Source organism: Geospiza fortis, unplaced genomic scaffold, assembly GCF_000277835.1.
Source record: "Geospiza fortis unplaced genomic scaffold, GeoFor_1.0 scaffold40, whole genome shotgun sequence".
Lineage (NCBI taxonomy): Eukaryota > Metazoa > Chordata > Aves > Passeriformes > Thraupidae > Geospiza > Geospiza fortis.
In genome coordinates, this window is record NW_005054297.1 from 30,130,573 (window position 1) to 30,145,956 (window position 15,384).

A 15,384-nucleotide genomic window follows, 5' to 3' on the forward strand; every position below is an offset into this window, starting at 1 on the left:
GAATGCATGAAGGGAGCACATTCTTTGTTGCAGGTCTCCTTTTATTGCGCATTAGAATGTCAGCCTGCACACTCCCCAGCAGAGCTGCTTGCCTGTGCACTGGGACACCCGTTAACCTTAATTCATTGGGAAGCGCCGTGTCCGTCGCTGCCTTCAGCTTGCATCAGAGGCTGCACAGGATTGCTGATAGGGCCAGATGCACACATCTAATGAGCATTCTTTCAGGTTAGAGTGCCCAGGAGTGCTCATTAAATAAATGGCAGTTGTAGAGGAATGGCTCTAAAATGCAAAGTCTGTTCTGCACCAGTTTGATAGAGAAAGCATTTTGTGCCAAAGTTGCAATCAAACACACATACTCCAGCATGCAGGCTAGCTCCTGAGCTTGCTTCCAGAGCTTTGTCCTCATACACAGGAGCTGCCTGTACATACTGTGGTGTTGAGAAACTGAGATTCCTCCTTTGCCTAATTACAGGATGTACTGAAAGAGAAGAGGTACCCTATTAATATCTTCATATCTGAAATGACTTATGTGTAAATGCCTTCATTTTTGGCAGTTTTATATAAATTGCAGAAATAAATGACGTTTCTGATTTTTCTTCATGCAGAATTATTCTTACTCATAATTCTTTGAGCCATGTACACTCCATGGTGTTTGGGTACTCAATTTCTTCATGCAATTTCTATTTTGCTCTGTAAACTGGTAAGCTGGCAAATATGTCAGTCAAAAAGGATCTCTGACAACTTTGCCAGTTATGGTATTACAATATTTTCATCTTGCTATCAGTTGAGTAAAAAAATAAGCTATATTGGCATAGACATTAATGTATTAATGCAGACATTAATGTATTAATGCGTTAATGCAATGCTTCATTTTCAAAATGCCTGCTGAGGTCCAGGGAGGTCCAACCAGAAAATATATCAATTGTCACAGCACAGCATGAGAAAAAAACAGTCTGATCGCTTCCTTTGTCATGTGAATTCCTAGTCTTCCTGTGCATGTACTAGTCCTCTGCTTACTCAGATAAAAGTGGCTGCTCCACTTGGGCTGATTGCCCTGATGGAACAATCACATTGGTGACTCCTTCAAACAGTCAGAAGTGGTTGCTGGACAAATTGGTTTTGACCATTTTGTTTCACGCCCTGCCATTCTCAGACATCTTAGTATGCAGGTGAACTTATGCTTCTTTTAGAATGCAAATCATTTTACAAGAAGCTTTAGGAAAAAGTTTGAACTTTCTTTGACTGGGCTGCTTTTCTCCTGGATGTTCTGGGGTTCTTTTCCCCTGACAGTCTTGTACATTTTTGCAGCAGTTGTTACCTCATGGTTGGTTATTGTAGGAACTGTGATGGTGAAAATGGGAATAACAAAGCAGCAAATTACATTTTATTTTTGAACATTGAAGCAGTTTTCTTCTTTAGTTCTTTGGGAAACATTACTGGTCTTTAAAAGAATAAGTTTGCATTACAGTCCCAATGGCCCTGGTATTCTGCAAAATAAAGTATTGTTTTAAATTTGTTTAAAAGGTACCTGAAATCACTACATCACTAGAGTTTTTTACGTCTCACTGCTATGAAATCATAATTTTAAAACGTGTTTAAGAAAGAAATTTGCATCTGATTTAAATATTGGTATGTCAGGTTTCATGCCAGTGAGACTCACATGAATAAATTACAGCATATTTGGTGTGTAATGGAAGCATGGAGTGGCCTGGATTAGAAACATGATGCTGCTATTCCAGATTTTTGGTTTCCTTTCAATGAAGTTCAGAGTAGAGTATTCCGAATGAAGAGAGAACAGGCAGTCAGCATTCCTGTAAATCCTGTTGGAGCGTGCAGTTTTCAGCTCAGATTTGCCGCAAGGGACAGGTCTGTGAGTGTGTTGGTAGTTGGAGTGAATTTCAGAAGAAAGTTTTCCAAAATGTACACCAAATTGAAGTCAAGTAGTGCAGTATCTAGAAACTGAAGCTAATCAAGTTATCTCTGTATTTTTTTAATATGACAAGAAAACAAGGAAAATGTTTCATTTCTGTCAGTCATTCTGATGTTTTGACATTCTGCCATACTCATTTCAGTCTAGCATTACTGGGTTTTCCTTCTCTTTGGCTACAGAAAATGACATTCTCTTTAAAAAACCCAAAATGAAATGCAGGGGAATTTTGGGGAATGTTTCTGGTTACGTGTGCACAGGTAGTGAGTATGGGGTTCAGAGACTTGGTACCATATGTAAGTCTGTCTCCCTGAGTTTTCCTGGGCTTCTCTGCATTTGCTGCCTGGAAATCATCTGATTAAAATGCGAAGGCTGCATATGTTTGTCCTTGATTTTTCAAAGGTCTGGCAGCAAGATCAGAACTGTAACTCCAGCCAGGCTGTAAGCATCCAGAAATTGGGATGTGCCCACTGCTAGGGATACACTCTGTAGCCTGTACATGATGGAAGTGCTGGACGTGGTGTGTCTGAGCTGTGTAGCTGCATTCAGACATGTGGCATCTGCAGACATTATTTGCCTGTGCATAATGTTGTAGCTAGACCTACTCTGCCTGGAATGTTTGTAAAAGCTTCTGCAGCATGTGTAAAGAACCCAGCATTCAGACATGCTCACTTTTTCCTACCTAGATTGGACAATCGTTGCTGTGTAAAGGAACCCACTATTTAAATAATGAGTGTTTGTTTGTGCTATTGAACCCTGAGGTGAATTAGAAAGAGTACAGTACTTGGCAATACATCATTCTAGGAATTCTGCTTAACACACAGTTTTTAATCAAGTTTACTGTGCTTTGGTAATCATGTCATTCCTTTACTGCTTTTTTTTTTTTAAGTCAAATTTGTTCCTCTAGTCTATTTAGCCTTAGTTTTGCATAATTTGATTAGAGAGTAACTGCTAGTTAAATGAGAATAGTGGAGAAGAATAGAATGATGTCAATGTGTATTAGATAGATAACTAGTGGGAGTTAGAAGGTTTACCTTGGTTCACAAGAGACCTCAGTGGTTTCCCAGGCTGAGAACTTGGTTTTTTTGGTCATGGTCTCAAGGTGAAGGGGAGGGGTCTGATTTTTGTCACACCAGTTTTACAGCACTGATGTTAATCTAGGTACATTTTGATTTGTTTCACAGAATCAGTAGTTTGCAGTCTTCTCAAAAGCCATACATCATTATCAGTGAAATATGTGGTGTCCGGAGCTTTTGGAAGTTTGTGTTGCGAAAGTTTGGAGAAGAAAAGTCTAAAATTCTGTATTGCTATGGCAGTAAATGGCCTTTAAAAACAAGGACAAATGAGACTGTTTTGATGGGATGTGAGTGGAGAACTCAGGCTTTTTGTGGTTACCCTGCTCTCTTTTTCCTCGTAACTGTTCAGAGATCTGGCTGCAGTCAGTATGTGTTTGAGAAATGTTTTTACTGTGATGACTGTATACTTAGAATAGCTCCTTGGCTATCTCTAAGCTGTTACCTCCTGACTTCTGAGAGCTGGCTTGTCCTCCTGTGTGTTTATGGCACATACTGCAGAAGTCCAGCGGCATGCTGGATTTGGATTCCTCCTTTAAAAGGTAGGAGCTGCCACTTCATACCTCTTCAGCCTTCAGTAAACCTAATGAGCTCTGTGCTGCATTTAAAGGTCCATCAGTGCCTTGATGACAAACACCACAGCATTCAACAGACTGTGCAGTATCGGTTCTTCTAAAAACAATCTCAGATTTCACTTAGGCTATAAATTGAATCTCCCACTGTCATATCTTCTGAGCTGTTAGTGTGCTGTGTAAAAGCTTACCATAGCTTCTCAGAAAAAAAAACTGGAAAATAAAACCCTGCTTCTTACATATGACCTTTCCATATCTCTGAAGGGTAAATGCAAGCTAAACTTACTAGTTCGAGCCAAAATAAATAGAAGTGATTTCAAGATCAGGAGTGATGTAGTTGCAGACAATTTCAGGAAAAAGCTCTTCTTGGTAAAAGGTAGCATGACAGCCTATGAGAGCATTGTATTTTCTAGTATTATACATAAAACACTTGCAAAGATGAGAAAGCTTCTGTCCAAATGCTACTTTTAGGGAGGCATTAAGAGAAAAATGATAGCTCATTTGTTGGAAGTTCCACTGAAACAGACAGGCTGACAGATAAACTCTATATTCCTGTTCTAGGCATAAGATTGCTGGCTGTTACGTTAACAAAATTACTCCAAAGTCGTATGACTTTGCCATGAATTCACAGCTGAAGTTTACTTTAGGACTGAGCATTTATCTGCTGAGTGTAATTGTATAATTAGTTGTAACCTGTAACCTGTGTCACCTGCTCCAGGTGACCCTGCCTTGGCAGGGGGGTTGGACTGGATGATCCCTATAGGTCTCTTCCAACCCTAACAATTCTGTGATTCTGTAATCATGTTTGCACTCCAGTATCCCTTTGATACATTTAACTTTTTATAAACAGAATGAAGACGGACTAGCAGAATTCTTTGAAAGTGTGGTAAAACAGACCCAAATGAAGCCGAAGAAGGTGATCGGCTGGATTCTAAAGGACCTGCTCAGTTACTTGAAACAACATTCCCTTACAGTAAAGGAAAGGTCAGTCTTCTTCATTACTGCAGTGGTGAGACAGAGTGATCCTTTTCCCATGACTGGTACCATGTCACTCCATTGCTTTAGTTGCTCCCTGTGAAGTTTGTTACTCCAGGCAGTCCTGCACAGGCCTTGGCTCTGTCCTGCTCAGTGGAGTTAGACAAATACATGGCAGACAAGAGGATCATGTAGTTAAGAGCAGCAGTCAGTGTTTAGTCTTTGGAGTGTGATGATGGTAAGGCATAGTCAGGCCTTACCAATTAGTTCTGAACATGAGGAAAAATAGCTTGTCATACTGAACTGTGTGATTTTTAGGCAAGCAGCAGTAGCACAGATACATTACAGCACCTTATTCTCTGAGGTAACTTCTGCCCACTTTTTCCCTAGCCCAGTCAGTTCTTTTCTCCTGGCTGACCTCTTGAACCTTCTAGAAAAAAAAGAAATTTCTTCTACAGCAGCAAAGCAGGTAAGTACATTTTTGATTTTGCTGTACCCTGCATCTTTGTCTGCTTACGTCAGTTGGGTAGCAATTTCATAATCTTTGTGTAGTAGTACTATGGTTGCTTTAAAGGGAAATTATCTACACTGTTGATAAAGGACAACTTCTGTATCTATGCTATATACATACAGATGCAAATGCCTTATGTTTTTATATTATCTTAGAGACATATCTGCATATTCACTTTTAGAAGAGGGTAGAAGCTAAATAGTAGACTTAAACAATGTGAACTGAACTCAAATAAATCCTGCTTCTGAACAGAGCAGACAGTAGATCTCAATTTCACTATTCCAGTCAGGCCTGCGTGAAAGGTCAGTGGGAGCTAATCCATGGCTTGCAGTTAAGATGAGAGTATCAGTTACTAGATTCCTAGGGACAGTAAAGTCTACGTTCCCAAGCATTAGCAATGGGAAAGGACAGAATTCATCCAAGTGGAGTCACAAAAAGAGTTCTGCATTGGTGTACCTGAGTCAAAAGTGACAGAGGTCTGGCCTTTCTTTTATCCTTGCTTCTTTGAGCAAGTGCTGTCATGAAGCTCTCAAGCAAGTAAAGCTGGGTTGGTTTTCTTTCCATCTAGCCTAGGACAGTCTGAAAAAGCAGCTCTTGATGATTTATATTTAAAATTGTGAACTGGTTATGATGGGAACAATACTGCTGTTTGTAGACAAAATTTAGAGGCGTTTTTGTGATGGACCATAATCAGTCATTCACCTTAAATTGTTGCAAGCTCATTTATATGGAATGATTTATCTTTTCAGATTAATTATTATACTCTAGTTAAGTGCATTAGGTGACTGTTTCAGTTTATCAGTGAAACTGTTAATGAACTGTGAATGAACTTTCTGGTTTGTTTTCTTTTTTTGGAGATGCTTGTGGTTCTTAATTAAGTTGGTCTGTGTCTGTGGATAGCCAGCTGCATAAGACAGTAGGGATTTAAGTGCCTGGCTTCAGGCATGTGTGTTTGGAAATTTTGTATTGGAAAAGTAAAAGCTTCAAAAAGGAGATAAAGTATTAATAGGAAAAGCACTGGAATGCAGAGCAGCTCTTTGCCTGTGGGGTTGTGGCACACCCATCAGTTTGGTGTCTGTGTTTGAAAAGGAAGCTTCAGAACTCCAGTCTGAATCTCTTCCTTGTGGAGGTAGGGACAGGGTACTAATGCTCTTCAATGGGATTTTCTGCTTTGTGATACATTTGTTTGCCAGGCACTTCTGTCAAGTGTCAAGAGTTTCAGAAATGCATTTGTTGTTTAATTACCAACTCCTTGTAATGTGCATGTTGTCCTCAGTGATCTGAAACTGGACCCAGAAGTTGCAGTAGTTTGCCCTCACCCAGTGATGATGCTATCAAACTGCAGAAACCTTGCCACATTTAGAAAAGTATTTTGGTTGCCTGGATGTCAGAAGAGTAACAAATGTTTATAACAATTCTCAGCAGTAGGCAGAGATGCTGGATGGCCCGAGGGCAGAAAGGGCTATATATACACACCAGCAGATGAATTGCAGCTCCTGGGGAGGGGAGCATGATCTGCAGTGGCAGACACCGATCCAGTGGGAAAGGATGGAAGGGTCCGATGGGATGAGCACACAGACATGTGTACACATATGTGCTCGCTGCGGGAAGCTGTTAGGCGCCTAAATTATTGAAAAGGCTTTGTGTTTGGGCTCTGCTGTCTAAGGCAGTAAAAGAGGCAGATAAAAGCCGTGAGCACTGGCTGTACACACTGAGCATTGTGTGGTGGGCTGCAGTGCTAAGCTAAGGGCACTGTGTGCTCACATAATTACCATGTACATAATTACAGAGCTCATGTCCAGCTTGCCATCAAATATAGCATCCACTCCAGAGGTCTCCAAAGCAGTTCCAGGCTGGCGTGCCTATGCAAAAGGAGGAGCAGCTTCCAGCTCTGCTGGCAGGTGGGGCTGTGGGTGATCATGTCCTGGATCAGATGGATACATGTTGCCTGTGGCTCAGCCCAGAGGCCCCATTTTGAAGCCCACAGTGTGAGGAGTCCCTGCTGCTCACCCAGGTCTGAAACCTGTCTGATGGGGAGTGTGCCTGTGATGGGGGCCTTGCTTCTCAAGTTGCCAGGCTGGCAGCAGGTCCATGCCTGGCGTAACAGACCTGCCTGTGAGTAATGGCATTATGGGAGGAGGCTGGTTCCTGGGCCAGGGAAGTGGAAACCTGTCCCTGCTGCCAGCAACCATCCTGGAGCAACTCCGTATGGACACCCTTGTCACTGGTTCATGGGGAATCCAAGCCCAGCAGGCCGTGGAGCAGAGCAGACCTTGGGTTTTGCTGGCTTCTGCAGTTGCATAGGTCACCCACATAGGAATAACTTCAATAGATCCACTTGGCACCCCTACTTTAAAGTAGATAGTAGGGAAATGAGTACAGTACCCATATCTAAACAGAAGCATCTGCTTTGACAATTATGACTACACCATCTGGAGGACTGGACCCAACCTGTCCCCCCCCTTCTCTGAGAGGCTGAGGGACACCCGCCAGACATGACAGCTTCCATCACTGGAAAGGAGAGGTGCCCACAGGACTTGCTGGAGTGGTGCTACCTGCTGCTTTCCTCCTGTCCTTGGCAGCAAGTCACTGCAGCTAGGGTTTCCAGTTGGAGCATTCTTAGGCACAGCAGTCGGCTGGCACGGTCACCAGCTGCAAAATGTTTGATGTGATGCCCATGACAGCCAGACGTGCAAGTCCTGATTAATTCATCTTGACCAATGCTGCTAAGCCTGCATAGGTGGAGACCACAAAACATCATTAAAATCTAATCACACACAGGCAAGAATCAATAGTAGAAGCTACTGAGATTTCAGTAATGGAAATGAGGCCTGAGATTCACGTTTTGGCTCTGGAGACTTCATAATTTGATCCTCCTGTGCTGGTGCAGGCAGTTTGTGTAAATGAGTTGAAATCGTTTTTTAAACTGCTTTCTTTAGATTTGTACTCCTTGCCAAGTGGAGAAGCACATTTTTTTAAAAGTGCATCTTTGACAGGTCTTGGCCACATCTCTTTCTGCTTTCCTACATACCTGTAAACAAGCAAGGGCCTTGATAACATTGTTGCTCTACTAAGTGGAGATGCTTGTTACCAAATGGGCAGGGACACATGATGCAGCTGTCACAGAGAAAATCTGGTGCCTTCAAGGTTTCTAATGGGCAAGCTTCCTCAGTGCCAGGAAATATTTGGCATAGGCATAACAGGGAATCAGAGCTGGATCTCTGACTGTCAAGCTGTCCTGCCCCTGATCTAAGTCAGCCTGATTTACGTGTTGCTCCTGGGTAACTCTGCCATGGTTGGCTGCATAGGTTTTGTTTGTAGCAGATTTCCCATTCCTGCAGCCCATGGCATCCTGCTTGAATACATACAGTCCTAAAAATCCCATCTGCCTTTTTCCAGGAGAGTGAAAAGGCTTATTCATTGTCCACTCTGATTTGTGCAGTACTTTAGACTGTCCAGGGTGTTTTGCTAGAGGTTGTGCTGTGCCTGGCAAGGACAGGGCTCATTCTGACAGGTGACATACAGTATGGTTGCCTTGGGAGGCCTCCAAGACAGAAACCTTCCTGCTTCATCCCTCAGAGAAGAAGCAGAAGGCCTGCCAGGAGTAGCAATAAAGTGCAACAAAAAAAAAAAAAAAAAAAAAAAAAAAAAAAACCAAAAAAAAAAAAAAAAAAAAAAAAAACCAACAAAAAAAAAGAAAAAAAAAAAAAAAAAAAAAAAAAAAAAAAAAAAACCCACAAAAACCAAAAAATCAAAAAACACCATCACAAAAAAAGGCAAACAGCTGCAGACAGGCTGAATCTCTGTTGGATATGATATACTTATTTCTAGGGTTATTCCAGGTAGCACTGGCATGATGATTTTTAAATATCACACTAGAAGGAAGATCTTGTAGAAGACATCATATACAGCACTGATTTATTCAGTGTAAAGATCTGAAAGCTTTACTTATAGCTATTGTATCTCTGGCTTCTTATCAGTAACTTCAATATTGTGATCTGCCTTTGGCCCTCTCTCAAGGAAAAATTAAGATCTAGCTGCCACAATACAGCTGTGTCATTACCTTCTCACAAGGTCTCCAGAAGAGTTGATAAGATCCCATAAAAAGCTTCAGAGTGCCACTGGCAAACAAATACCCTCTTGCAGCAATTGTATGAATGCACAGTTCTTAAATACTTGCTGTGAATAGAGAACTCTTTAACCAAAGGTCTTTTGTACCCATAAATTTGTCATGCTGAAGCAAATTGCTGGGGGGATAGTTAAGACCCCATCCCATGTGCATCATTCTACCTGAGTTCTCTTGCTGCCCTGCAAATTATTTAACATGCAGTTTGAATGCCCCTCCTTGTCTTCCCATCAGAGCCTCTTCTTCATCCTACAGGGAATATTTAATGCTGAAATTTTGACATGACATGCATTTCCATATTGGGACACAGCAATGGCCCAAATATACAACTATATCTTCAGCTTAGGATGGAGCACAATGAGCTGTTTTAATAAGGGTTTTCTTACTCTCCTCCCACGGCCCTGAAATAAAAGCAAAGGGAATACAGAAAATGACTGCCCAAGGAAATTGGTTTTTTATAAATGTTCTCTCCTCTCAAGTGTATTCCAGGGCTGTAGTCCTGCTGCAGTATAGGAAAACACTAGCATTAACAAGTGATTATTCCACAGGCCTGGGTTTGCCCAGCAGTCCAGTACTTGGGGATGATGCATAGGTGGGCTGGAGCTGCTGCATTCATTCTGCTTGGCACCATTTTTCTTCTGCTTTGTCATAAATATTCTCATTACAGCCTGCTGGCAAGGCCTGGTAATGGGATGAGTTACCTGGGATTGGACTTGGTACAATAGTCAGCTAATCGTCAGTTCCCAGGCAGAGCTATTGCTCATAGAGATGCATTTCCTTGCTGCTCCCAGGCAGGTCTGTGAATGATGTGAGAAGAGCAGGAGTACTGGCAGAGGAGCAGCCTTGCCAGCCCAGAGGAGCAGGGGGTTGTGCTCAGCAGTCCCCTCTGGAGAGTCCCCAGCACTGGGGGAGCGGGCAGGGCCGGGGCTGTGGAGGCTGCGCAGCACCTGCTGCCAGCCATTAACCTGGACTTGTGCAGGAAGTGGCAATGCTTTGTCTCAGTACAGGTGGCAGAAAAGGAGGGAGGTACACGGGCTCTTTCGGAGAGGCACATGATTAAATCTTGGCCTTGTTCACGTTTAGACAGTCCGCTCTTAGCAAAAACTGGGCTTCTTGGATCCATAACCGAAATGCTGCATGTAAACAATGTTGGTAAGTCAAGCCAGTGACATTTGCTGCTTTTATTGTGATTTTCAGGTGCTTGCAGAATTGTGGAAGGGAGAAGGGAAGACTCCCCTTGAAATTGTTAAAGAACAGAAACTTGAACTGTTACAGGATCAAAAAGAACTTGAACAGATCTGCCAGGCAGTGATTGATGGACACAAAAATGAGGTGATTATGATGGTGCTGGGAACCTTCTGCACTGTGGCAGTCTGTGGCACTGAAAAAGGGTTAAAATAGCCTCTCTTTTTTTCCCTTTTGATGGCATTTGAGCTCTAGAGCCATAGCAGTAAAGCTGCTGCCAAGATATTATCAAGCTTTTCTTCTTTCTTATTTTGCTAAGTGGGTTTTTTGAAACTGATGCTTACACAAAATGATCTGCAAAACAAATTACCAGTCTGGCTAATGTGCTAAGTCATTCTGAAAGACCATAAAACTTTAATGCAGGAAAGCAAAACTGCAGGGCCCTGTCCCTCTCCAGCTGTACTGCCATTAACCTGACCCTGCCACCCAGCCACATAATTCTGATTTTTATGTCATCTGTTGTGATATTGGGGCAACACTCTTAAACTGTTCTGGAGCTGAAGTTACCTGCCAGCAAGGCATGTATTAGTTATGGAATTAGAGACTGTATCAGAGCTGGCAAGGCAGAAATTCTGCTTGCATCTGACTTTTTGCCATATCCCTGTCTCTGTCCACTGCCAAAGAGAAGAGCCTCGCTGGCTCTCGTGCCTGACAGTGGCTGTGGGGTGGGGAGGAGCCAGAGCCCTGGGGCAGCAGCAGCAGCTCCAGAGCTGCTGCCCACTCTGTTGTTCTGCTGGGCTGTGGCAGCAACACAAATGCTCCCCCGTGGGGGATGATTGGCTCTTCCCCATCTCCTTGAAAGACACACAGCAGCCAGTGTGGCTCAGTCTAACAAGGTCTGAGCTGGAAGAAAAGGGAAAAAAACCCTTGTTGATCGTGAAGGGGAGGAGTGGGAAGGGATCTTGACAGAGTCTATATAATCTGCTTTATAAAAAGCAAAATGAAAACAAGTGCTTATATGTTCTCTGGAGCAAAAATGTAAAAGCACAAGTGAATAGCCTACTTCTAATATAAACAATGTCTAGCTCCATTTGCCATTTGGAAAAAAACATTAACATCTTTTGAGAACAATACCACCCACTCCAGATCTCATTGGGGGATGCTCAGAGCTCTGCAAGAGCTTTTGATAAAATGAGCTTGCAGTAGGTCGGCGTGACCTCCATCTGACTTGACTCATTTGCAGAGCCTGATAAAAGTGCTGCTGTATTGCCAGGCTGGTATGAAAGCATAGGCAGGGAGGGAGAGAATGTTAGAACTAACTGGGAAGTGAAGGAGCTGGAAGGTCCATAACCACACTCCCATTTCAATGTGTTTTAGAGTAATTTTTTTTCAGAACAAAATGGCTTCTAAACAGCTGCTCAAACCAACACTGAGCACTTTATGACAGTGCAGGACTAGGACTGTACTGCACTCTGCCCCACATAGGTAATTTCTAGCAGATCCAGAGTAATGAGTCCTTTCCACTGTGCAACACAACAGAGAAGATTTTAGACTGACAATAATTCAGATACTGTAATGTGAAGCAGTATTTGCAATGTGAATTTGGTATTGGCACAGTGCATAGCTCCCTGTTTGCAACCCTTCCCTGAATATCTGCAAATACGTCATCCTGTTTCTTTGCATCGATTGTGTTCTGCCCAGTAACTCTGACAAGGTAGAGAATGCCTTCCTTGCCACACAAACAGTAGCCAGATGCTTGTCTTTCAGCAGTAGCATCTCCTTTAGGAAGGCCCAAAGGTGAAATTTCTGATCCTTTCAGCTTTTAAACATGGCCCTTGCAATGTAGCAGGCGATTTGTGCATCAAAGGCTGTCTGATACGAGGTCATATTTGACCAGTTAATTAATTATCATGTTGCAAAGGAGTACTTGCTTGAAGGAAAGAAAAAACACCTACGTCTGTGCTTGAAGGATCTCACCAATATTATCAAATAGATTTTGATTCGCTTCAGATTACCTGTTATAACAGGACATTATATTCAGTAAAATGGTAGATCCTATTAGCAAGGAAAGTCCATCTCACTTCTCTGGCTTTTTTCCAGGAGGTTGCTGTTCAAGCTGCAGACACTGTAAAATCCAAAAGTATTTTCTGACTCTTTCAATAAGAGGAGCTCTCTCTATTAGTTGTAAGGCCCTGATGCTGTAGGGACTTGCTGTTCTCTCATGGGAGCAGAGCAGGAGCTTATTGCAAGGCTGAAGGCAGTTTTTGTAAATAACACTTTATCCCAAAATGTAGTCTTTTATCACAATAGGCCAAACAACAAAAATATTCATACCTTGGTTGGGAATGAGTGAAGATGTTCAGTTTTCCTCTAACAATAGTGTCTGTTGAATTTTTTTTCCTTTAAAGGTTATGGCGATAAAGGCAGGAAATCCAAAAGTTCTAAATAAGTTAATTGGTCTGGTACAGAAGAAAACAGAAGGACGGTCCAATCCTGTTCTGGTGAAGCAATTACTAGAGAAGAAGCTGTCAGGGTAGCCACAAGAGAAAAAGCACACAAGCAACTAAAGAAGCATGTGCTTTGTTCTGTCTGCAAATCAACTTTAGTGTCTCCTTGTGCAGCGTTGTGCTTGTTGGATATACTTCAAGCAGCTTGAAGTCCCAGCCTTCCCTGGATGCATCAGCCAAAGGCAGATGGGCCAGAGAAAAGCAGGATACAGCCATGTGCATCTTCCATGCTTTGATGTGGCACTTGGAAATGTGATTTCTACACAGCCCTGGGAAACAAGCTCCCAGAGGTTTCTGTGAGTACACAGAGAGCTGAAACCGCATGGGTTAGTTTTCCAATAAAGCGGGTACAAACTCAGCTTTTCTGTCTGCCTCTTTGTGAGAAGGGGGATTCACAGTCTCAAATACTCAGCCTGGACGTGCACACCATAACTCCCTGTCGTTGTGAGCACAACAGGAACAATTATTAAAACACCCAGAAGTTATTGAGGAGCCCACGTGTGCCTCGATGCTTTAACAGAAGGGAACAAAAGTTCACTGCTATCATTCTTCCTGGTTTCTGAGGAAAGGGGAAAGGATAAAGCCATGAGCTGCTTCACTATGAGCCTAAGGGTAGTGCCACAGACAGAAGTGCTGGCATCTCACCCTGTCAGATTGTTTGCTCACCTTCTCCCAGTTCTGCACCCACATACCTGCTGTGCCTGCTCTCAGTTCTGAGGAGTGCCTGAGGAGTGTGTGCCTGAGCCCTTCTGAGGGTCACATCCCATTCTGGCATCAGAGGCTCAGAACAGCAGATGTACAGCCAGCCCTGTACAACCTACAACAGAACAAGCAGAATCATAGAATAGCTGGAGTTGACTGTTGGAGTCCAGCTCCTGGCCCTGAACAGGATAGCCCCAGCTCCAGTTTGGTTTTTTTTCTCTGCAGGCAAGAACTTGGTTCCATGTTACAAACACCCAATGCCCAGGGCTGCTGCTTCTCTGGCACATGGTTTTCTCCTGTCACCTGGAACTGTACTGCTTTGGAACATGCAGTTTGGAACTGTACTGCTTAGGAATGGAACATGCAGTTGGCTGAGCTGGATTCAGCTGGGGTTCAGTCCTTCTCCACTACTTAATCCTAAGGGGTGTTTTGTGCTGGTAGGTTTTTTTGGGGGTTTTTTACATAGTTTGTTTTTCAGTTCCTGGCTTTCAGTAATCACTGAAATGCAGGGATCCAGAATAAACTTCCCCATCTGAACCAGCTTTAGCTGATTGAGCCATTAACAGGAAACGCAACAAGACGGAGCCTGCCAAATTTTCATATAGTAGGGAAATAAATCCCATTTAGTACCAGATGCTTGAAGTTCTTAAATCTCTCCTGGAGACTGCTAAGCCATACTTTTTAAAGATCACACCTACCTCAGGCCTCATAGCTACTTCTTCAGAATTGTTCTTCAGGATGTGCCTGCAGGGCAGACATGGTCACAGGAGTGCAGCAGGTGTGACCCTGGGACTTCAGACACCTCTGGCAAATGTGGTGCTTGCAGCACTAGTTCAAAGTAGGCTGATGGCAGTTCTTCCTCCTGAGTGGCTGTGCTGATGTTATGTCTTGAGGAGGACGTTGCTGTACAAATTGCCTGAGGTTCAAGTGCAAACTCCTTCATTGGAAGGAAAAAAACCCTTTGGTTTTCAGTACATTTAATGAATAAAATGTATAAGCATTATTCACAAAAAAGTACCTTTACAATTCAAACATCATCCTACAGCTTACAAAAAGCAGTAATACAACTGCAGTCAAAAACTGTGACCCTACAAAAACCAGTCCACCAAACAAAAAGCCTAAACCACCAAAAACTCCCCAAATCACACCACGCATAGGATTTTCATGTAATTTGACCTTCACACTAATACTTCTACTATCACTTTTCACATAATGAGCAAAACCTACCGTTTTACTTAGAGCGGTGTGAGTTTTCTGTAAGTTTTCAGTCAATAAAGGTTTAGATTATACAATAAACTACTGGGATTCTGTTCAACTCTTGCCATGGCAGCAAGAAACAAGAAGGCACAAGGGTTTTTCCATGAAATCTTGAATCTTCGAGATCTTCCCTCAGTTTAGAAAAACACAGTTGTTTCCCAGAGGTGATCCTCCAAAGGTTAGTGTTTGTTGTGGCACAGCTGGATGCTGCTCTGCTGAGTTCCCCACTGCTGCAGTGGGTGCCTTTTAAAAAGAGGAATCAAACCAACAATGTATTTGGAAGAGTAATAAATAAGGTGATGAAGGAAGCATCTCAATTAATGTAGCAAGGCTACTGCTGATAATTCTCTCTTATGGGCTAATTCTTCTTATCCACTCTTTTACTATGGAATTATACTTTACTAGTCTCTGCAAAACCTGTTAAAAATCATCAGCTGGGTTCTCTCTGAGTAGAGTCTGTGTCAGTACCTCACGCACCTGGGCCTGTGCAAAGCACTGGACACTGTCCTGCATGGCATCCTTATCTCTAAACTGGAGAGACATGGATTT

At 42.7% G+C, this 15,384-nt stretch overlaps 1 protein-coding gene across 1 annotated transcript in view; it reads left to right on the forward strand.

Moving 5' to 3' along the window:
• Positions 1-14,867, forward strand: part of GATB (glutamyl-tRNA amidotransferase subunit B) — a 42,687-nt gene extending 27,820 nt beyond the window's left edge. Inside the window, exons 10-13 of the mRNA XM_005415712.2 lie at positions 4,423-4,556; positions 4,938-5,016; positions 10,382-10,516; positions 12,778-14,867. Of these exons, the coding sequence (XP_005415769.1) occupies positions 4,423-4,556; positions 4,938-5,016; positions 10,382-10,516; positions 12,778-12,906 (477 nt within the window). The 3' untranslated portion in view covers positions 12,907-14,867. The remainder of the gene's footprint in view (positions 1-4,422; positions 4,557-4,937; positions 5,017-10,381; positions 10,517-12,777) is intronic.
• Positions 14,868-15,384: the final 517 nt, after the last annotated feature.